The 21,012-nt window shown below is 51.9% G+C and overlaps 2 protein-coding genes across 4 annotated transcripts in view; both read left to right on the forward strand.

Moving 5' to 3' along the window:
• Positions 1 to 168: 168 nt before the first annotated feature.
• On the forward strand, positions 169 to 18,419 carry fancd2 (FA complementation group D2). 3 transcript variants are annotated; one of them, XM_030375915.1, is made up of 44 exons: positions 169 to 314; positions 414 to 483; positions 581 to 733; positions 822 to 889; positions 960 to 1,066; positions 1,158 to 1,218; positions 1,523 to 1,575; positions 1,662 to 1,740; positions 2,168 to 2,292; positions 2,378 to 2,465; positions 2,608 to 2,712; positions 2,825 to 2,925; positions 3,204 to 3,288; positions 3,461 to 3,496; positions 3,654 to 3,800; positions 4,171 to 4,305; positions 4,850 to 4,981; positions 6,284 to 6,391; positions 6,474 to 6,583; positions 7,608 to 7,662; positions 8,196 to 8,315; positions 8,616 to 8,689; positions 8,842 to 8,982; positions 9,118 to 9,218; positions 9,450 to 9,565; positions 9,730 to 9,838; positions 9,956 to 10,057; positions 10,298 to 10,383; positions 10,475 to 10,681; positions 11,192 to 11,308; positions 11,978 to 12,106; positions 12,615 to 12,733; positions 12,917 to 13,027; positions 13,123 to 13,253; positions 13,355 to 13,454; positions 13,803 to 13,925; positions 14,408 to 14,501; positions 14,839 to 14,910; positions 15,114 to 15,152; positions 15,624 to 15,698; positions 15,942 to 16,016; positions 16,107 to 16,253; positions 16,338 to 16,436; positions 17,956 to 18,419. In XM_030375915.1, exons 2-44 carry the CDS (start codon positions 414 to 416, stop codon positions 18,028 to 18,030), a joined length of 4,380 nt encoding a protein of 1,459 aa, XP_030231775.1. In that variant the 5' UTR covers positions 169 to 314; the 3' UTR covers positions 18,031 to 18,419. The 3 variants fall into 3 exon arrangements, with proteins under 3 accessions (XP_030231775.1, XP_030231777.1, XP_030231776.1); XM_030375917.1 differs by having other exon boundaries at positions 11,195 to 11,308; XM_030375916.1 differs by having other exon boundaries at positions 3,207 to 3,288.
• A 449-nt stretch (positions 18,420 to 18,868) lies between these two features.
• tex264a (testis expressed 264, ER-phagy receptor a) overlaps positions 18,869 to 21,012 on the forward strand; it is a 28,007-nt gene continuing 25,863 nt past the window's right edge. Inside the window, exon 1 of the mRNA XM_030375920.1 lies at positions 18,869 to 19,450. Within this exon, the coding sequence (XP_030231780.1) occupies positions 19,193 to 19,450 (258 nt within the window). The 5' untranslated portion in view covers positions 18,869 to 19,192. The remainder of the gene's footprint in view (positions 19,451 to 21,012) is intronic.

The raw sequence follows: 21,012 nt of genomic DNA on the forward strand, positions 1-21,012 counted from the left end.
CAGTCTTCAAAGATACGGCTGCTTATCCAGGGTTCAGCAAATATAATCACATTTTAAATTTCTAGACAAAGTTTTCAGACAAATGTAATATAGTGATAGATGATTATTAACGATAGAAATAGGACGTTATGTAGTCGTAGTATTATTTTTGGCTGGTCGTGTTTATTCTCAGCTCGACTATTTCTTACGATCCCTAACTCAACCGTCCAGGTGGGCGGGACCTCCGGGCGCGGGAATCTGTTCGAGTTTCTGCTCGCTGGTTCTGGTCTAGTCCTAGTTCTGTTCTGGTCCTGGTCTGCTTCTTCAAACGCAAGGTTTGTCGTCTTAGTAGTTTAGACAGAGTACCTTTGGATGTGATAGTTGTCACCAGGTGACGATTTGAATGTAGCGTCATGCTGTCTTCATCTCCTTAGATGATGCGCAGGAAGCGACCCTCGGGGGGGAAAACAGAAGGTTCTGCGTCCGTGGAAGCCGGTTCAAACAGTACGGTTGTGTAACGCTGCGTGTTGCCCTAAAGATAACACCGTTACGGGTTTCTTCAAGTTAGCAGGTTTTGATGCATTCACTACCTCTCTTCCAGAAACGAAGAAGTCCCGTCCGACCGGGAGCAGGTCTAGGGGGGAAGTCCAGGAGGACGATGAGCAGGTCCAGGAGGAGAGCGGTGGCCCGTTTGTCGTGATGCTGCGGGCCGCGGGTGTCACTCTGGGTCAGGCCGGGACCGCCAACCAGATCGGTAAACACGGAGCTCCTTCAGAAGGCGTTCAAATCGTCAAGCTTAAAGTGAGGAATCATGTATATGCTGTTCTGTCCTTGTTCTCCAGCTGTCGACCAGGTCGTCTTTCAGAAGAGACTCCAGCAGAAGCTGCTGAGAAGCCCACGGTACCCGGGGGTGAGTGGAGGGTCTGAAAGCTACTCTCACGTCCTCCTCAGACCTGCAGCTAACCCTCGTTCCTTCACAGATCCTTCAGGATTTCAACGCTGGGATGGAGGGGCACATGGAGGACCCAGAACGCTTCAGGTCCTGCCTCCTCCCGTGTGTCCCGAAGCTGACTGATGGAGGGTCCGGGTAAGGGGCTTCCCTGAAACGATACTGAAACGCTGTAGGATGCTGGAGGGTCAGAACTGATGACTCACTGGTGATTGTGTTTGGTTTTAAGTGCTGCCAGCTCCTTCCAAGAGAGCCTGCTGCGCATGCTGCTGGGAATGGATCTGCTCCAGGTATAAGATCAGGCCCGTTCTGAGAGATGGCTCTCCATGTGTCTTCTGATACACCCTCACCATGGATCTTCTAAGACACCCTCACCATGGGTCTTCTGAGAGACAGCTCTCCATGTGTCTTCTTAGAGACATATCCCCATGTGTCTTCTGAGAGTCACCTCTCCTTGAGTCTTGACCTCTCCATGTGTCTTCTGAGAGTCTCCTCTCCATGAGTCTTGACCTCCAATTGTGTCTGGCTGCCCAGTGCGTATCTAGAGTGATTTTAAACTGAGGTTAAATATCATACATTCTCTTTACGTTGCAGAACTCTGTGATCAACATGCTGGTGGAGAAGGTCCCAGAGTTCATGTTGAGCAGGTAAGGCTTGGAGCTTGTTTAGCTGAGCCCTTCTGAAGGTGATCATGGAGAGGTGGTCCGTACTGACGTAGCGCTGTGCCCCCTAGCGGGGATGACGGGGGGCTGAACGTTCCTCGGGTCATCATCAACCAGCTGAAGTGGCTGGACCGCGTGCTGGACAGTAAGGTCAGTCTGTAGAGCACACTGAAGAACGTGCTCCACATGGCTCTTTAATGTATTGGATGTACAGCTCCTCACCAGGCAGGTTGCCCTCCTGTCTCCCTTATGGGTCTTACTAAAAGTTGGATACATTCTGATACATCCGGACATATTTCGGAGACATTCCCGGAGACATTTCGCAGGCCTTGACATTAAAATCTCTTCGCGTGCGTGCTAACAACAGTATCAGCAAAGCTGAGAGTGTTTCCGTAGTGTGGCTGAATAATCCTATTTCATATTTCAACACCAAATTACTGTTTTGAGGTATTTGAGGGAACATCTCTCCGAAATATGTCCGGATGTATCCGAATCTGGCTTTTAGTAAGAGACCTCCCTTGAAGGTATTATTAAGTGTGTATCGGTGGTCTTGTTAACGCCGTTGTCCTCTGTGAAGGAGTTGGCCACTAAGCTGATGGAGCTGGTGTCAGTGGCGCCCGTTGAGGTCCAGCGTGACGTCATCACCAGTCTGCCCGAGATCCTGGATGACTCGCAGCACAACGACGTCGCCCGGGAGCTCAAGTGAGGTCCCCAGGGGCCCGGCGGGTCGGCGAGGGCCTTTCCACTGACGGGCTGACCGTAACACGAGGTGCTCTCTGTCCTCCAGGGCTCTGCTGCTGGAGAAGACTCAGCTGACCGTGGCCATCCTCGACACGCTCTCCAGTCTGAACCTCAGTTCAGCTCTGCTCGCTGAGGTAGGCACGCACGCACACACACACACACAGACACACAGACACACAGACACACACACACACACACACACACACACACACCCATCGCCTACTTCCTACTTCCTTGACAATGTCACATTCCTTTCCTTCTTCCCTCGGGGCTCAGGTCCGAGGCGTTGTCACGGCTACGCTGACGGCTGTCCAACTGGATGACCTGCCTGTGGTGGTCAAGTTCATCCTGCACTCCGTCTCGGCCTCCGACGCGTACGAGGTCAGCGTGCGGAGCCCAGCAGGAGGCCCCGAGGGCAGCTTTGCGTGTGTGTGTGTCCGGTGATGGACGGGTTGCCGTGGTAACACCGTGGCTGTGTGTCCTCCGCCGGCAGGTGGTGCAGGACCTGCGTCTGAAGCTGGAGCTGGACCAGTGGGCCGTCTCCCCGGTGCTGAAAGCCTCCCAGAAGCGGCTGAAGGGAAGGACCCCCGCACCGTAAGGCCAGCACCCCTGGGTGCTCTCTCTCCCTCCATGCCTTGTGTTACATTGTGTTGTCAGTTAGTGTGTTGGGTTGCGTTGTGTTGCAGCAGCCAGGACACTGTGGTGTTGGTGTTGTTTTGTAACGTTGTGTAACGTTCTGTAGCGTTGTGTTGCAATAGCCAGGACAGCGTGGAGTTGGTGTTGTAACATTGTGTTATGTTGTGTTGCAGCAGCCAGGACAGTGTGGTGTTGCTTTGTAACATTGTGTTACATTGTGTAACGTTGTGTTGCAGCAGCCAGGACAGTGTGGCGCTGGTCCTGGACGGCATCAAGTCGACCATGCGGTTCCAGAAGACCCTCTCTGAGGCCTGGCTGAAGGTGAACTTCAGTTTCAGGACATTAGTCTGATGGATTAAGTCTCAAGACTTAATCCATCTGATATTGGTTATGATCTGAGACACAGCTGCCAGAGGACGACGCTTATCAGCACACGTCGGTAACGCTTTAGGAAGAACAACCTCCTTTACTCTGATGCGGTGTTTTCCAACAGGCAATAGAGAACGTCACCGAGGCCAAGGATCACAAGGTAGACTTTATTTATTATTCTCAGATAATTAAATATCTTACAAACCCATCCTTTATCTGAATGAAGCACGGTGAAACGGCGGTGTGTCCGCTCCTTAAAGCACCCAGCGGAGGTGTATTTAACCCAGTTCCTCCCGACGCTTCCCTCGGTGCTGCAGGTCATCGACGTGCTGCTGCTGCTCATCCTGCACGCCACCAACGCCAACCACAGCCGCCGCGGCGCCGAGAGGCTGCTGAGGCTCAAAGCGAGGGCGGGCCTCATCACGGAGGAGCTCCTGCAGAGGACCTTCAAGGGCTACGCTCAGGTAGGTACCCCTCTATGAGGCCTACCGCCAGGTACCCCTCTATGAGACTTACCACCAGGTACCCCTCTATGAGGCCTACCGTCAGGTACCCCTCTATGAGGCCTACCGTCAGGTACCCCTCTATGAGGCCTACCGTCAGGTACCCCTCTAGGAGGGCTACACTCGGGTACCCCTCTATGAGGCATACCGTCAGGTCACACTCTATGAGGCCTACGCTGGGGTACCCCTTTATGAGGCCTACTGTTATGTACCCCTCTATGGGTGTTAATGCTGGCGATTGATGCAGGTTGTGGGGTTCTGGTTGTTGATGTTGGGGGTTGACGCTGGTTGTTGGTGCTGGGTGCTGGATATTGATGGATGCTGGTTGCAGGTCATGCGGGGGTTCTTCCCCTCCATCCGGGCCCTGGCCCAGAGCCTGCTGCGCTCCCCCGACACCGCCGTGGTTCCCTTCGGAGGACACATGTACCGCCTCTCCTTCATCACCTTCGACTCCTACTGCCAGCAGGTGGGTGAGCGGCCTACTGAGGGGGAGGAGTCATCTGGAGTCACATGAGGGGTGGGAGGAGTCATGTGGAGTCACGTGACTCCAACTGACGGGTAAGCGGAGTCATGTGGAGTGACGTGACTCCAACTGACGGGTAGGCGGAGTCATGTGGTGTCACGTGACTCCAACTGACGGGTGGGCGGAGTCATGTGGAGTCACGTGACTCCAACTGACGGGTGGGCGGAGTCATGTGGAGTGACGTGACTCCAACTGACGGGTGGGCGGAGTCATGTGGAGTCACGTGACTGAGTGAGAAGCTTCAGTAAGGGTCCATGAAGAGTGAGTCGGTATAAGCTCAGCTGTAACTTTATAAATCATTTGAGTATTGGACTGAAGATGTTTGGGCGTTAGTGGTTGAGGTGTGACGACGGTCTTGGGGTCTCCCGGCACCCGGTCCTGAGTGTGTGCGTCTGGGGGTCCCCCTGGTTTGGCTACGGTCAGCCTAAGGGTCTAGGGGTCTAGGGGTCTGGGGGTCCGTCCTGATGCTTTGGTTCTCTGTTGACAGGAGGTGGTGGGCTCCCTGGTGGCTCACGTGTGCAGCGGTGTGGGGGGGGAGGTGGACGTGGCCCTGGAGCTGCTCTGTGGCCTGGGGGCCGAACACCCCTCGGAGATGGTCCTCTACGCCGTCTTCGTCAAGGTGAGGAGGGGCCACACACCCGGGCGCTGGGGGTCGAATCCCCAACGTAGCCGACCTCTCGGCCTCCTAGAACAAGACCCCAACAAGAACAAGAGTACACAACAATAACACCATACGACCACACAACAACACCATACGACTACACAACAACACCATACGACTACACAACAACACCATACGACTACACAACAACACCATACGACTACACAACAACACCATACGACTACACAACAACAGCATACGACTACACAACAACACCATACGACTACACAACAACACCATACGACTAAACAACATCACCCTACGAGTACACAACACCATACGACTACACAACAACACCATACGACTACACAACATCACCGTAAGAGTACACAGCGCCATACGACTACAGAACAACACCATACGACTACACAACTTCACCATATGAGTACACAACACCATACGACTACACAACCTCACCATACGACTACACAACATCACCATACGAGTACACAACACCATACGACTACACAACCTCACCATTACGACTACACAACATCACCATACGACTACACAACACCATACGACTACACAACATCACCATACGACTACACAACATCACCCTATGAGTACACAACACCATACGACTACACAACAACACCATACCAGTACAGAACAAGGTAGCATGAGTGGTTATTTGCTTGTTTTTAATCTATTATTCCAATTCCAAAATCATTGTGACAATTTATACTGGCAATGGATGTTTCAGTGATGCTGGTGACGATGATGGCATTAGCCACGCGGCTAGGGTCCGTTTAAGACTCCTTAATGACACCTTAGTTCACTGTAAGTCGTATCAAAGTGTCTGCTAAACTCCAGAATATGAACGATAAGGTAAGACGGATGAACTACATCACAAACACCCTCTTTCCTGGAGGTTAGGCCTAAAAAAATGTTTTGTTAGGTTCCGGTTTCCGACCGACCCTGTCAATTTATGTGCGACCCAAATTATTATTATTTTTTTTATTTTTTGATGCAAACTATAATTACGTTTTGGTACAGCCTCTCTTCATTCTGTACAAGGAAGAGCGAATTTTCTCGTTTTTAAATGAAAACAACCTCCCTATCATTCATTGCCGCTGGAAAAAATAAAATAAAATAAATTCCCTACCTACCCATGACCTCAACTGACAACCAACAGGAACCACTTTTTTTTTTTTTAGGCCTTAGGGTTAGTGTTCCTGCTGGTTGATGGTGAGCCGTACTCTTAAACCCCCTGACCCCCCCCCCCCCCCCCCCCCCACCCCCGACCCTCCTGTGCAGGGGATCCTTGACTACATGGACCACCTCACACCCCGGCAGATCCGCCGGCTCTTCCAGGTGCTCAGCCGGCTGGCCTTCGGAGCGCCGTCGCTGGGCTGCAGCATCCAGGTGACCCCGCCCCCCCTCCAGCAGTCCCTCTCTCTCTGGGGGATGACGTGTCGCTAACCCTCACTGACCCTCCCCCCCCCAGGATGACATGCACATCGTGATCCGCAAGCAGCTCTCCAGCACGGTGCCCAAGTACAAGCGCATCGGCATCATGGGGGCCGTGATGGTGGTGGGCAGCATGGGGGCCAGCCGGTGAGGACGCCGTCAACCCTGTGGTCACCTTCTAGTGAGCTGCGGTCAGCTCTAGTGAGCTGTGGTCACCTCTAGTTAGCTGTGGTCACCTTCTAGTTAGCTGTGGTCAGCTGTGGTCACCTCTCTAGTTAGCTGTGGTCACCTCTAATTAGCTGTGTTCACCTTCTAGTTAGTTGTGGTCACCTTCTAGTTAGCTGTGGTCACCTCTCTAGTTAGCTGTGGTCACCTCTAATTAGCTGTGTTCACCTTCTAGTTAGTTGTGGTCACCTTCTAGTTAGCTGTGGTCACCTCTTCTAGGTAGATGTGGTCACCTCTCTAGTTAGTTGTCTTCGCCTTCTAGTTAGCGGTGGTCACCTCTCTAGTTAGTTGTCTTCGCCTTCTAGTTAGCGGTGGTCACCTCTCTAGTTAGCTGTCTTCGCCTTCTAGTTAGCGGTGGTCACCTCTCTAGTGAGCTGTCTTCGCCTTCTAGTTAGCGGTGGTCACCTCTCTAGTTAGCTGTCTTCGCCTTCTAGTTAGCGGTGGTCACCTCTCTAGTGAGCTGTCTTCGCCTTCTAGTTAGCGGTGGTTACTTTCTATTTAGCTATGGTCTCCTCCAGTTAGCTGTGGTCACCTCTCTAGTTAGCTGTGGTCTTTAAATGGACATTCTGATTCACTGTATACACCTCAGTGGTCCTCTGTGGTCCTCTGTGGTCCTCTGTGGTTCTCTGTGGTCCCCTGTGGTCCCCTGTGGTCCTCTGTGGTTCTCTATGTTCCTCTGTGGCCCTCTGTGGTTCTCTGTGGTTCTCTGTGGTCCTCTGTGGTCCTCAGTGGTCCCCTGTGGTTCTCTGTGGTTCTCTGTGGTCCTCAGTGGTCCCCTGTGGTTCTCTGTGGTTCTCAGTGGTTCTTTGTGGTTCTCAGTGGTCCCCTGTGGTTCTCTGTGGTCCTCTGTTGTTCTCTGTGGCCCTCTGTGGTTCTCAGTGGTCCCCTGTGGTTCTCTGTGGTTCTCTGTGGTTCTCAGTGGTCCTCTTGGTTCTCTGTCCTCCAGGCCTCAGGCGGAGGGCTCCCAGAGTGCAGCCCTGCCCCAGGAGACCTACAGACAGGTGAGCCTCCTTCAGAACGCTGTTGTCCTGTTAATGAAACACTTTGACTACTGTTCAACGTCTTTACTTTACTTTGGGGGGGTTCATAGTTTGGTTTCTAGTGTTTCAGTAATAGCCTTGACCCTGACCCTGACCCCAACCCTGACCCTGACTCTATCTCCGACCCTGACTCTATCCCTGACCCTATCCCTGACCCTGACTCTAACCCTGACTCTGACACTGACTCTATCCCTGACCCTATCCCTGACCCTGACTCTAACCCTGACTCTGACACTGACTCTAACCCTGACCCTATCCCTGACCCTGACCCCACCCCTGACCCTGACTCTAACCCTGACCCCACCCCTGACCCTGACTCTAACCCTGACCCCACCCCTGACCCTGACTCTAACCCTGACCCCACCCCTGACCCTGACTCTAACCCTGACCCCACCCCTGACCCTGACTCTAACCCTGACCCCACCCCTGACCCTGACTCTAACCCTGACCCTGACCCCACCCCTGACCCTGACCCTGACCCTGCTGCCCTGCAGGTGACGGCCCTGCTGGAGCTGGTGACGGCCTGCAGCGTCGGCTGCCCTGAGGCGGCCGCCCTCTGCTACGACGAGCTGGCCAACCTGGTGCTGAGCAACATACTGGACCCCACGGTGCAGGTAAATGGTGCTCACTCACTCGCTCACTCACTCGCTCACTCGCTCACTCACTCGCTCACTCGCTCACTCGCTCACTCACTCACTCACTCACTCACTCACTCACTCACTCACTCACTCACTCACTCACTCACTCACTCACTCACTCACTCACTCACTCACTCACTCACTCACTCACTCAATCGCTCACTTTAAAATATTCAAATTAAATAATATAAGTGTCTAACACCACCTCCTGCTGTAGTGTGTAACAGCACCTCTTCCTGTAGTGTGTAACACCACCTCTTCCTGCTGCGTCCTCAGGAGTGGATCGGTAAGAGTGTGCTGGAGGACTTCCAGGATGACTTTGTGGTCGACCTCGGCCCACAGATCACAGGGTCAGTGAAACCTGCTAATCAGGCGGGGTTACCATGGCGCCATGCCGTGGCTCCAGGCACCATAAACACATGACTCACTCACCCACTCACCAACTCCCTCAGTGTTTGTGCGCTAGTGTCTGGTAGCTCCTCACTGTGCTGGTGTCTCGTAGCTCCCTTCCCCTCCCAGCATGTGTGCTGTTCAACCTGGACGAGGAGGAGAGTGAGGGCGGCATCGCGGTCAACCTGCTCCCCCTGCTGGCCAGAGAGGTGCAGCACAGGGCTGAGCCATGGAGCAGCAAGACCCCCAAGAGGTCAGCGTTTACCAGTTAGCATTTAACCCAGTAATGGAAGAATTCACTGGGAAATGGGGAAGTTCTGCGGTGATTTAAAATATGCATAGTATGTACCATGGGTCTACTATAAGGCTGTGTGTCTCCTGGCTGCAGGCAGGTGTCCGCTGTCTGTCTCTCTCCGTTCTTCCGGCTGCTGAGGGTTTGTGAGGAGCGGCAGCACCAGGGAGACCTGGAGGAGATCGACGCGCTGCTAGGTAAGTCAGCCCTGACCCTAGCTCAATTAGCCCTGACCCTAGGTTAGTTAGCCCTGACCCTAGGTCAGCTCTACTGCCTAACCTTAGGTCAGCTCTAGTGCACTGGTACTGACAGCTTGTGTGTGTGTGTGTGTGTGTGTGTGTGTGTGTGTGTGTGTGTGTGTGTGTGTGTGTGTGTGTGTGTGTGTGTGTGTGTGTGTGTGTGTGTGTGTGTGTGTGTGTGTGTGTCAGGCTGCCCCCTGATCCTGACTGATCTGGCTGTGGTGGATAAGTTGGAGACCCTGACGAAGGCGGAGAGAGAGCTGATGTGTTCGCTGCTCTTCACCGCCATCAACTGGTTCAGAGAGGTGAGAAAGAGATGGTCTGTCTGTTGATGTGGTGCTGGAGCGCACATGTGTGTTTGTAGGTTGTGAACATGCTTGTGTGTTGTGTTTGTAGATTGCGAACATGTGTTTATGTTTGTGTTTTAGGTTGTGAACATGTGTTTATGTTGTGTGTTTGTATGTTTTAGGTTGTGAACGGCTTCTGTAGACTCAGAGAGACGGAGATGAAGATGAAAGTGATGAACCGCCTCCAGAACATCACCGCCCTCCAGACGATGCTGGAGACGACACTAGCAGGTTGGCCACCAACATGTATTACCATGGGATCCACACAGCGCTGTGAGCAGGGCCCCTCCGAGTACCATGAGGTCCACACGGCGCTGACCCCCTCTGATCTGCTCTGTGCCGTTTCAGTTTCCCCGGGATACATCCCACCTCTCGCCAACTTTGACGGCGACGCATCTGAAGCAGCCTCTGTCCCCACCTCCTCGGCTCAGCCGAGCAGGGCGAAGAAAGGTGAGGGGAAGGACACACGGGGTACACGGAGAACACACACAGGGGACACACCCGGGACACAGGACACAAACGGGGGACAAACGCGGGACACATGTGCAGAGACTAGCTCCTTGATCACGGCCTGCTCTGTGTTCTCCACTCACGGATCACAGTGACCTCCTCCATGTGGCGCCTGGCGCTCAGACAGAGGACAGGCGGATGTTTGATCTACCTTTGGGTTCCTTTGTCCTCTTCCTCTAGACGGAGCGGGGAAGAAGAGGAAAAGCTCCAGCAAGACGTCCCCGGAGAAAAGCGACGTCCTGGAGGAGTCTGAGGAGACCCAGCAGGTGAGCCCCCCCCCCCCCCCCCCATGAGCCCTGATCCCTGGTTGGATTCCTTGTCAGAGGAGGGAGAACTAACTCCTTGCCCTCCACACAGGAGCCTGCGGAGAAGGCGGAGAAGGCAGAGAAGGGGAAGAAGGAGGAGAAGGCGGAGAAGGGGAAGAAGGGGGAGAAGGAGGGCCGTCCGTCCGTCAGTCTGGGGGGGTACCGGCCCTTCTTCAGGGAGCTGGACATGGAGGTGCTCAGTGTGCTGCAGTGTGGCCTGCTCCCCCGCAAGGCGCCCGACACAGAGCTCAACACCAAGGTACCACCGCTGACCCTGACCCTAACCTTAACCCTGACCTTACGTCTAACCCTAACCCTCACCCTCCACACCAAGGTACCACAGCTGACCCTGACCCTAACCCTCACCCTAACCTCCACACCAATCTACCACAGCTAACCCTGACCCTAGCCCTCACAATAACCCTAACCCACACATAACCCTAACCATTACCCTCACCTAACTCTAACTCTAACCCGCACCCTAGCGCACCAGACCCGGGATGAGCAGTGATGCCAGCCATTGAATCGATAAACCCTATCCGCTCTCCATCTCTGAGTCTATGGCCCTGTGTACACAAGAGAAATATGTGGTTCTGCGACCGTTTTCAAACTTGAGTATATCTAGATACGAACGTTCCAGCCTTACTCGCCTGGTTAGAAAGGCGATCTCATCGCATTGGGATGGAACGTAATCTAACTGTGATCGAGCGCTTGTTGGAATATGTCCGTGCTGCCAGAGGGCTGAGTCCGCTGTCATGTTGTTGTTGAGGAGCGAGAGGAAGTCCTGCTGGGGCCGGCGGAGCTGCTCTTCCTGCTGGAGGACCTGCAGGCCAAGCTGGAGTTCAGCCTCACCGCCGCGCCGGCCAAGAGAGTCCCCTTCGCCAAGGTAGGACCCCAGAGAGCCCCCTTCTCCAAGGTAGGACCCCAGAGAGCCCCCTTCTCCAAGGTAGGAACCCAGAGAGCCCCCTTCTCCAAGGTAGGAACCCAGAGAGCCCCCTCTTACAATCTAGGAACCCAGAGAGCCCCCTTCTCCAAGGTAGGACCCCAGAGAGCCCCCTTCTCCAAGGTAGGACCCCACAGAGCCCCCTTCTCCAAGGTAGGAACCCAGAGAGCCCCCTTCTCCAAGGTAGGACCCCAGAGAGCCCCCTCCTACAAGGTAGGACCCCAGAGATTCCCCTTCTCCAAGGTAGGAACCCAGAGAGCCCCCTTCTCCAAGGTAGGAACCCAGAGAGCCCCCTCCTACAAGGTAGGACCCCACAGAGCCCCCTTCTCCAAGGTAGGACCCCAGAGAGCCCCCTCCTACAAGGTAGGACCCCAGAGAGTCCCCTTCTCCAAGGTAGGAACCCAGAGAGCCCCCTCCTACAAGGTAGGACCCCACAGAGCCCCCTTCTCCAAGGTAGGAACTCGGAGAGCCCCCTTCTCCAAGGTAGGAACCCACTGAGCCCCCTTCTCCAAGGTAGCTACGTGGTCACAGGTAGCGTGTGACCAGGTGTGGTGGAGCTCCACCAGGTGTCCATTGGACCAGGTGTGACCAGGTGTGTTGTGGGCGTTTCAGGGCCGGACAGAGAAGAGTGTGGGCTTCTCCCACCTGCACCAGAGGAGCTCTAAGGAGGTGGCCTCCTACTGCATCCAGCTGCTGCCCAGCCTCTGCTCCCACCTCGAGGGCTGCCACAACCACTTCCAGGTACCTGGAACACGCGCACGCGCAGTAGGGCTTTGACTCCGAACTTCGTTATTCGATAATAATTCGAATATCAAAAAATAAATCAAAATTCGAACGAATATTAGGCAGCCCTTACTATTCTAACCTGTTATGGGCAGGCCAAGAGGGAGAGACGTCGGAGAACCCGACGCAGTCTACTCATAATATTGTAATGACCACGGAAGAGGCATTGAATGTATTGATTAGACAGCGATTTATTAGAAACCTAATAAACCGTTGGAACACGCAAGACCGGTAACTATAGCAACGCCGGTAAACAAACCTCGCGAAGCCCAATCCAGGTCTTACTGAAGGCATTTTATTGTCAAAATATTATTAATAAATATTCAAATATATTCGAATATTAATATTAATAAATAAACAAACTTCGAATATGATTTTTGGACAAAAGTCAAAGCCCTAACGCACACACACATGAACGCACGCGGCCGCGGGTCTCCGGTGTCTCACTGCTCCCCCTGGTGGTCAGACGGTGCTGTCGGAGAACGGGGGTGTGGTGGACGGGCCCGCCACGGACCCCCTGGAGCACCAACTCCTGTCCTCCGCCTACCAGCTGCTCCTTCAGGTCCTCAACACCACCTTCAGCTGGTGAGCACCCACACCGCCCGGAGGGTGGCATTAGCATATCATACCTACGATTGATATTAATGTATATATGACATAACGTTGAGCTCTGCTGGCCGTGTGGCCGGTTCCTCGTTGCGTTGTGTGTTGCGCTCCAGCTCTAAAGGTTTGTCGTCCACTCCATGTGTTTCTGTTTGCCTTCGGCAGGTCTGGGTTCTCCCAGCCGGGCCACCGTAGTTTGCTGAAGAGCGCTCTGGCGCTCCTGGCTAGCAGGCTGAAAGAAGGCGCGCCTGACTTGACCCTGGAGCAGCTGGTCAGGTGAGCGACCCGCCAGCCAATCAGAGGAGCACCCACTCAGTGCGCGTCCGGTCAAACGCAGCCTGAACTCTGAGCGTGTCTCCTGTCCCCGTCAGACACGGCTTCGACTACCTGCTCAACCTCCGCAGCACCGTGCCCACGCTGGGGGCTGCGCTGGGGCTCTGCCAGCTGCTGGCCACCGTGACCTCCAGGGCAGGGCCCGCCGCGGCCTACAGGGAGCAGACGGGTAACCGCTCCACAGACACACAGAGACACGCAGGGATGCAGACACACACAGACAGACAGACAGACCGACATGCTCAGTGTTGTGACTGGTGTTTCTTCCAGCCTCACTGGCGCGTGGGTTCCTGACCCAGCCGTGGGTGAACGCCTCTGGAGAGCGGGAGAGAGGCCAGAAGTTCAATGAGGGCCTACAGACTGTCCTCGGGTACGTGTGTGCGTGTTTGTATCTGTCTCTGTCTCACTGAGGGGGTCGATGCATCATGTTGTACTGTATGCTGGCCCTCTTCACTGAGGGGTTGATGTCTCATGTTGTACTGTATGCTGGCCCTCTTCACTGAGGGGTTGATGTCTCATGTTGTACTGACTGTTGGTTCTCCTCACTGAGGGGTTGATGTCTCATGTTGTACTGTATGCTGGCCCTCTTCACTGAGGGGTTGATGTCTCATGTTGTACTGTATGCTGGCCCTCTTCACTGAGGGGTTGATGTCTCATGTTGTACTGTACGCTGGCCCTCTTCACTGAGGGGTTGATGTCTCATGTACTGTTGGTCCAGGATCTACCTGGAGCACGTGGACGACGTGCTGACGGCCGTGGAGGAGATCGCTGGGGAGGGCGTCGCTGAGCTGGTCAACGCAGCCAAGGACGCCAGCTCTGAGACCTGGCCCACCCTCACCAGGTAGAGACCTGACCACCCCCCCCCCCCCCCCCCCCCCCCCCCCCCCTCACCGGGTAGAGACCTGGCCACCCCCCCTCCCCCTCACCAGGTAGAGACCTGGCCACCCCCCCCCCCCCTCACCAGGTAGAGCCTTCATCACGTCCAGGTGTTGTCCTGTAGAGACCTCACCAGGTAGAGCAGGTTCAGTGAAGGGTTAATGAGCTGGAGGAGCAGAAGGTTGGAGGTTAACAAGGCTGATGGTTAAGGAGGTTGGAGGTTAACGAGGCTGGAGGTTGACGAGGCTGGAGGTTAACGAGGCCGGAGGTTAACAAGGCTGATGGTTAAGGAGGTTGGAGGTTAACGAGGCTGGAGGTTGACGAGGCTGGAGGTTAACGAGGCTGGAGGTTAACGAGGCCGGAGGTTGACGAGGCTGGGGGTTAATGAGGCGTCAGCAGCGGTCCATGAAGCAGCTCCTCTCCTCTTTGCTCCTCTCCCTGGCGCAGGCAGACCTTCCTGGTGTTCTACAAAGGGATGCTGTGGGAGCTGGAGAAGGCTGTGAAGAGGATCCCGGCGGGAAAGATGAGTGACAGCTTCGAGGTAACGCAGCTGCCCTCCTGCTGGGGGCGTGTCTGAACAATGACCCGCCCCCTTGGATGAAGGGGTATTCAAGGATTCTGCTGAGCAAGTCCTCACCAGCTACAGAGAGCTGTTTCAAAAGGATAAGGAACGAGCCATGGCGTTAGACACATTAAACCTTGTAGCTCATTGTAGTTACACACATTGGGGTTTTAATATCCTCCTTAGAAACATTGCTTATTGGGATGCATCTGGTGTATTATTGTTAAGATGTATCTGGTGTATTGGTGTTTAGATGTATTATTGTTTATATGTATCCGGTGTACGATGGTATTGTTTATCTGGCTCTCTTCCTCAGAGCCAAAGTGTGAAGCTGCTCACCTGGAACCTTGCAGTCCGAGACTTTCACATCCTGGTCAACCTGGTGAAGGTACCAGCTCACCCTAACCGCTCTGTTAGACCACATACTGTTCTCATGGAGAACAGCATGTTACCCTGACCGTCTGTATGGTGATCAGCTAACCCTGACCGTCTGTATGATGACCAGCGAACCCTAACCCTGACAGTCTGTATTATGATCAGCTAACCCTAGCCGTCTGTATGATGACCAGCTTATCTTATCTCTGTCCTCAGGTGTTTGACGGCAGGCCAGTCGTCAACGCATGTCTTAAGGTATGCTGGATGGATTCTGTGAGATGGTTAGACTGGTTCCAGTTAGATGCTTCCAGTTAGATGGTTAGACTGGTTCCAGTTGGATGGTCCAGTTAGATGGTTAGTCTGGTTCCAGTTAGATGGTCCAGTTAGATGGTTAGGCTGGTTCCAGTTAGATGGTCCAGTTAGATGGTTAGTCTGGTTCCAGTTAGATGGTCCAGTTAGATGGTTAGTCTGGTTCCAGTTAGATGGTTAGTCTGGTTCCAGTTAGATGGTTCCAGTTAGACCGTTAGGCTGGTTCCAGTTAGATGGTTAGGCTGGTTCCAGTTAGATGGTTCCAGTTAGACCGTTAGTCTGGTTCCAGTTAGATGGTTCCAGTTAGACCGTTAGTCTGGTTCCAGTTAGATGGTTCCAGTTAGATGGTTCCAGTTAGATGGTTAGTCTGGTTCCAGTGGTCCGCAGGAGACGCTGACCTCTGATGTGTTCCTTCAGTTCGGCCGTCTCTTCCTGGATGCGTTCCTCAGGCTGGGGATGCCCCTGTTGGATCACAGCTTCAAGAAGCACAAGGTGAACCTAACCTAACCTACCCTACCCTACTCTAACCTACCCTAACTAAACCTGGCCTTCCCTAACCTAACCTTAACCTACAACCTGTAGTGTAAAGGACAAACTAAAGTGTGTGTGTGTGTGTGTGTGTGTGTGTGTGTGTGTGTGTGTGTGTGTGTGTGTGTGTGTGTGTGTGTGTGTGTGTGTGTGTGTGTGTGTGTGTGTGTGTGTGTGTGTGTGTGTGTGTGTGTGTGTGTGTGTCAGGAGGATGTCCAGAGTCTACTGAAGACCTTTCAGCTCAGCACCAGGCAGCTTCACCACATGTGTGGTCACTCAAAGGTAACTAACTTATACCACCGGTAACTAGACTGATAACTAACTGATACCAGAGTAGCGGCGACAACAAGAGGCTTCGTTTGTTGTGCCCAGATTCGTCAAGACACGAGCCTGACCAATCACGTGCCGGCCCTGAAGAAGAGCCTGGAGGTGTTCATCTACCGCGTGAAGGCCATGCTGACGCTCAACAACTGCCAGGAGGCCTTCTGGACGGGCAACCTGAAGAACCGCGACCTCAAGGTGAACATCTCCGCTAGCATCGCCGCCACGCGCTGATGGAGAGGTCCCCGTGTCTGAAGGTCTGTTGACTCCTGTGTTCTGTAGGGAGAAGAGATCCTCTCCCAGCAGGCCCGGGACAGTGAGGAGGAGCAGGAGGAGGAGGAGCAGCTGGAGGAGCAGGACGAGGAGCAAGCAGAGGAAGAGGTGCTTCCAATGTTTGAATCGCTGTCTTCACGTGTCTAACACATGTTAGGCATGTCCTCGTGACTTGATAAGGGTGACGGTTAGGGTTAGGTTAATCCTAAAATGTATCCTAATTGTTAATCCTAACCTAACCCGTATTAGAGAGTTAGCTTGAGTAAGGTTAGCCCTTATCAAAGCACAGCTTGGCGTAGCTTGCGGTTGGAACTGTAGAGGGCATCTGTGGAATGCACCTGATAAGAGAACTGGTTCTGCCGCTAAGATAAGGGGAACTGCCGCCGTCCAGCTAATCAGTACTTGCTGAAGTGGTTGAAGAACTTAGCCGGTCTCATCACCTCTTAGTTATTATCAGCTTTGTGGCTACTAAGGGTTAGGGTTAGGTTAACTACAGGTCATGTGTGACTAAGGGTTAGGGTAATCCTTAACTACAGGTCAGTGTGACCAAGGGTTAGGGTTAGGTTAACCCTTAACTACAGGTCATGTTTGACTAAAGGTTAGTGTTAGGTTAATCCTAAACTCTAGGTAATGTGTGACTAAGGGTTAGGGTTAGTTTAATCCTAAACTACAGATCATGTATGACTACGGGTTAGGTTAACCCTTAACTACAGGTCATGTGTGACTAAAGGTTAGGGTTAGGTTAATCCTAAACTACAGGTCATGTGTGACTAAGGGTTAGGTTAATCATAAACTACAGGTCATGTGTGACTAAGGGTTAAGTTAATCATAAACTACATGTCATGAGTGACTAAAGGCCTGATTCCACCGGACGCGTTAAGGCTGCGGCACGTCTTGGCCGCGGTCACTGAAGCAGATAGGTTCCACTCTAATCAATGAGACCATTTCCACCGGGCGCGGCTGCGGAACGTCTCAGCAGCGTCCCAGGAGCGGCGTGCCGTGCCGCAGCGCTATCATTCCGTAGGATTTCTATTTTTGTCGCGAGCCGCTGCTAAACCGCATCAATTTCGACAGAGCAGATCGAGCTGGGCAGGAAGTGAAAAAGTAAAAGCCATAGAGCATCCGGTCAATTTTCAAAATAAAACACAATACTCGGCTCATGTAACTTCACATCAACATTATTACGTCATGACCGGTGGCACCAGGTCAGCAGTCAATCAATCAAAGGGTCGGCAACATGGACGAAGAGAGACTCATTGTCGAAGTTCAGCAACATGAAGTCATTTATGTACCAAATCATCCTTTTTATAAGGAAAATGTCAGAAAGGACAAAGCGTGGTATTTAATTGCAATAGTTTTGGGAGTGGAAGGTGAGTACATTAGGTTTAGGATTATCGCGTGATCTCGTGATCTCGCGTGAATACGGCTGGCTCGCAAGGCAGCGCTACGCTGCCGTTACGTGCCCGGTAGGAATGGACGCAGGGCAGAGGACGCAGCCGTTCCGCGGCTCGTACGCGTCCGGTGGAATCCCGGTGTAAGGGTTAGGTTAACCCTTAGCTACAGGTCATGTGTGACTAAGGGGTAATCCTTAGCTACATGTGAGACTCAGTGCTTCTCCCCGCTACAGGACTCTGACTCTGGGGACAAGAGGAGGCCGGGCGGAGACCTGGAGGACGACATCACAGACGACTCGGACGACTAAACCGTCCGAGTCCTAACCCCAACCCTAAAACATGTTGTATAACATCCCAGTTAGACAGCATGTTGGACAACCCTAAACTAAACCTAACCCAGTGGAACAACATGTTTTAAGAACGTCCCAGTTAGACAACATGTTGTAAGAACAGTTCGACAACATGTTGACGTCCCAGTTAGACAACATGTTGTAAGAAGGTCCCAGTTATAGACCACATGTTGATGTCCCAGTTAGACATCATGTTGTAAGAACAGCCCAGAGACACTTTGAAATTATTGTAGATTTTTTTCACTGGGATCATAAATCATACGTTTTTCATGTTTCCATTTGGTGCCAAATGTGTTAATAACATGTTACACTGTTATTTATTTGATTAAAAGCCAGTTAATTGTTAACCTGTAGTTTGGTCTTCTCTTTAAACCAAGATATGAACCATCTTCATCGGACTGTTGCGACTGATAACTCGTAGTAGGCCTATATATTATTAAATATGATCCTTAAATATAGTCTTTGATTCATGAATTATCTGTATAGAGGCCTGTATAATATTAAATATGACCCTAACCCTAAAATATAATCTTTAATTTATGAACTGGCTGTAAGCATCCAAATTTAAATGAAGTAGTCGTCACTGTTTGCAATGGGTCAAACTAAGGTATTGGGGGAGTTATTCCTCTGGTCAAAATAACATTTTATTTAATAAACGTAATAAATTATAAGAAGTGCTAATGAACATTTTAATGATATAAAATATGTCTGTATGCATCATGTCTTTATTTAATGTTTAATATATTAAATGGCTCTCCGATGATCCTGCGGGAACACACCCTTGGTCGAGACGGAATGGTTTAACCGGGAAGCATGTTTCGTTGTTTGGGGAAATAAACCTTCGTATTTTCTCTGTTATCTGACATTAGTAAGTAAACCAATGGTTTATGTAACGGATATATATAATTTAAATAAACGTTCGTATTTTCTCCATCTGACACAAGATCTGGACATTATTGAATAGTGATGTAAACCACTGGTACAATACATAAACAGATATATCCGTCAACGACCCTCTGCGCTCACATTGGTCCAGGGCAGACTAGACCCAGCTCAGTAGAGCTGGTTTTCACTCGGTAAGGATTGGTTAGACCAGGTCTTAACCCGGATAGCTGCAGTCATGTCGGACTTTATGATCCTCATCCTGATCCTGGTCCTGGTGGTCTGTCTGCTTGTGACGGTGGTGGGCATCGTGCTGTACTCGGGTCTCCTCGCTGAGGTGGTGGTCAGGACGGGCTCTCCCCCCGTCAGGAACCTCATCATTGCCTATAAGTTCAAAGAGGGTCCCTACAGAGACAGCGGGGCGGGCTACACGGAGAGCTGCTCCATCGGACCCCGGCTGAGCTGCATCGGGATCTTCTACGACGACCCCAAGCAGGTGAGACTAGAGTCTGAGGTTCTGGACAACTTGGTCCTCAGAGACTCCGTGAAACGTGCGGTTCCCGGGGTGTAGAGTCTGAGGTTCTGGACAACTTGGTCCTCAGAGACTCCGTGAAACGTGCGGTTCCCGGGGTGTCTGTACAGCCCCTGGACACCGTGGGTCATTCAATGTGGACCTAATGTGTAACTGGCGTAGACCTAATTACTAAATCCAGCCTATTCATTCCACACCGAGCTGAAAAAGGTGAGGGACCACTGGAACCTTCTGTTGGTTTGATCAGCTGTTCACTGCCACGTTGCTGTTTTTCCTCTCTCCTGTCCTCTTGGCTCAGGACCTCAATGGCCCAGGGAAGAACAAGTCCCCAGAAAAGGAACATCTTAATTTGCCTTTTGGGCAACTTGTTTCAGAAATCCTTGTCTAAATGCATGAAATCAGTGTTTAATTGGAAGAAGAAGGAGATTCCTGTCTTGGAGGGAAGTCTTAATAAATGGATCATTCTTTAGTTCACTCGTTAACCCCTTGGTCTTGATCCCATGAGCTCAGCGGACTGGGACAACTGAAGAGGGTTCAATGTTCCAAATCACGGGACAAAACTTAGGATTTCAACCAGGCTGTCGGAGGCCTCACTTGTCTCACTCTTGGTGTGTGTGTGTGTCTGTCTGTCTGTCTGTCTGTCTGTCTGTCTGTCTGTCTGTCTGTGTTTAACTTGATGGCTGTTATGTAAGCTTATGGCCGTCTCTCTCTGTACGTGTGTCTTCGTGGCTCTTCGTTTAAAAGCTAATTTAGGAATTATTCCAAAGACGAGAAGAGGCCCTTTGTTAGGGTAGTGGTTACGGGCATAGTTGGGGTCATAGTAAGGGTTAGGGTTAGGCCTCTGAACCCCTCTTCTTTTGGGGGTTGAAGGATTTCCGTGGACTGAATAGACGAGAGATTGGTTACCAACCCATCAGGTGACGTTATTACGTGAGTGATCATTTGTAGGCAGGGGATGACAAACCAGCAGATTCCCTCTCCGTCCTGGAAGTCATCTGAACATGACCAACGACTTTAATAAGCGAGCGAAGCATCCCCACCTCACCGTCCCCCTGTCTGACCTCTGCCCCCCCTCTGACCTCTGCCCCCCCCCCCCGTCTGACCTCTGACCCCGTCCCCCGCTTGACATTGATACAGAAAAGATGTCTACACAGAGGAATGAAGTCATTCACTACCTTCTACACCAAAGGAAGAACAACTACAATTACTTCAGTTAACAACACCATCAACAGTAGAAAATGTGTACAAAATCGGTCAATATTATTAAGCAGTTTGTTTATTTGTTAAGCTAGTAAATCGTATAACTTATTTAAATCTCACAATGAGAACATATCAATCAGTAGCCTTCTGTTTCCTGTTTTCCGTTACTATTTGGCCTTGGGGTTAGAATACTTTTTGCCTGCAAGTAATTAGTGACCAGTAGATGGCAGGATTGTCATGGTAGCAGTGGTGCATCCAGAGAGATGAAGCAAGTTATCACTATTCAATCCGCAAACAATAGATCATTATCAATCTGAAGTTGAAAG

The sequence above is a fragment of the Gadus morhua genome, chromosome 13, assembly GCF_902167405.1.
Source record: "Gadus morhua chromosome 13, gadMor3.0, whole genome shotgun sequence".
In the NCBI taxonomy this organism is placed as follows: domain Eukaryota; kingdom Metazoa; phylum Chordata; class Actinopteri; order Gadiformes; family Gadidae; genus Gadus; species Gadus morhua.

Excerpts from the sequence above, each read along its gene's own strand:
- fancd2 (XM_030375915.1), top strand. The coding sequence starts at position 414 with ATGATGCGCAGGAAGCGACCCTCGGGGGGGAAAACAGAAGGTTCTGCG. Across the intron at positions 13,254-13,354 it reads GGCCTACAGGGAGCAGACGG|CCTCACTGGCGCGTGGGTTC; the intron begins GTAACCGCTCCA and ends TGTTTCTTCCAG. Across the intron at positions 16,017-16,106 it reads ACATGTGTGGTCACTCAAAG|ATTCGTCAAGACACGAGCCT; the intron begins GTAACTAACTTA and ends TGTTGTGCCCAG.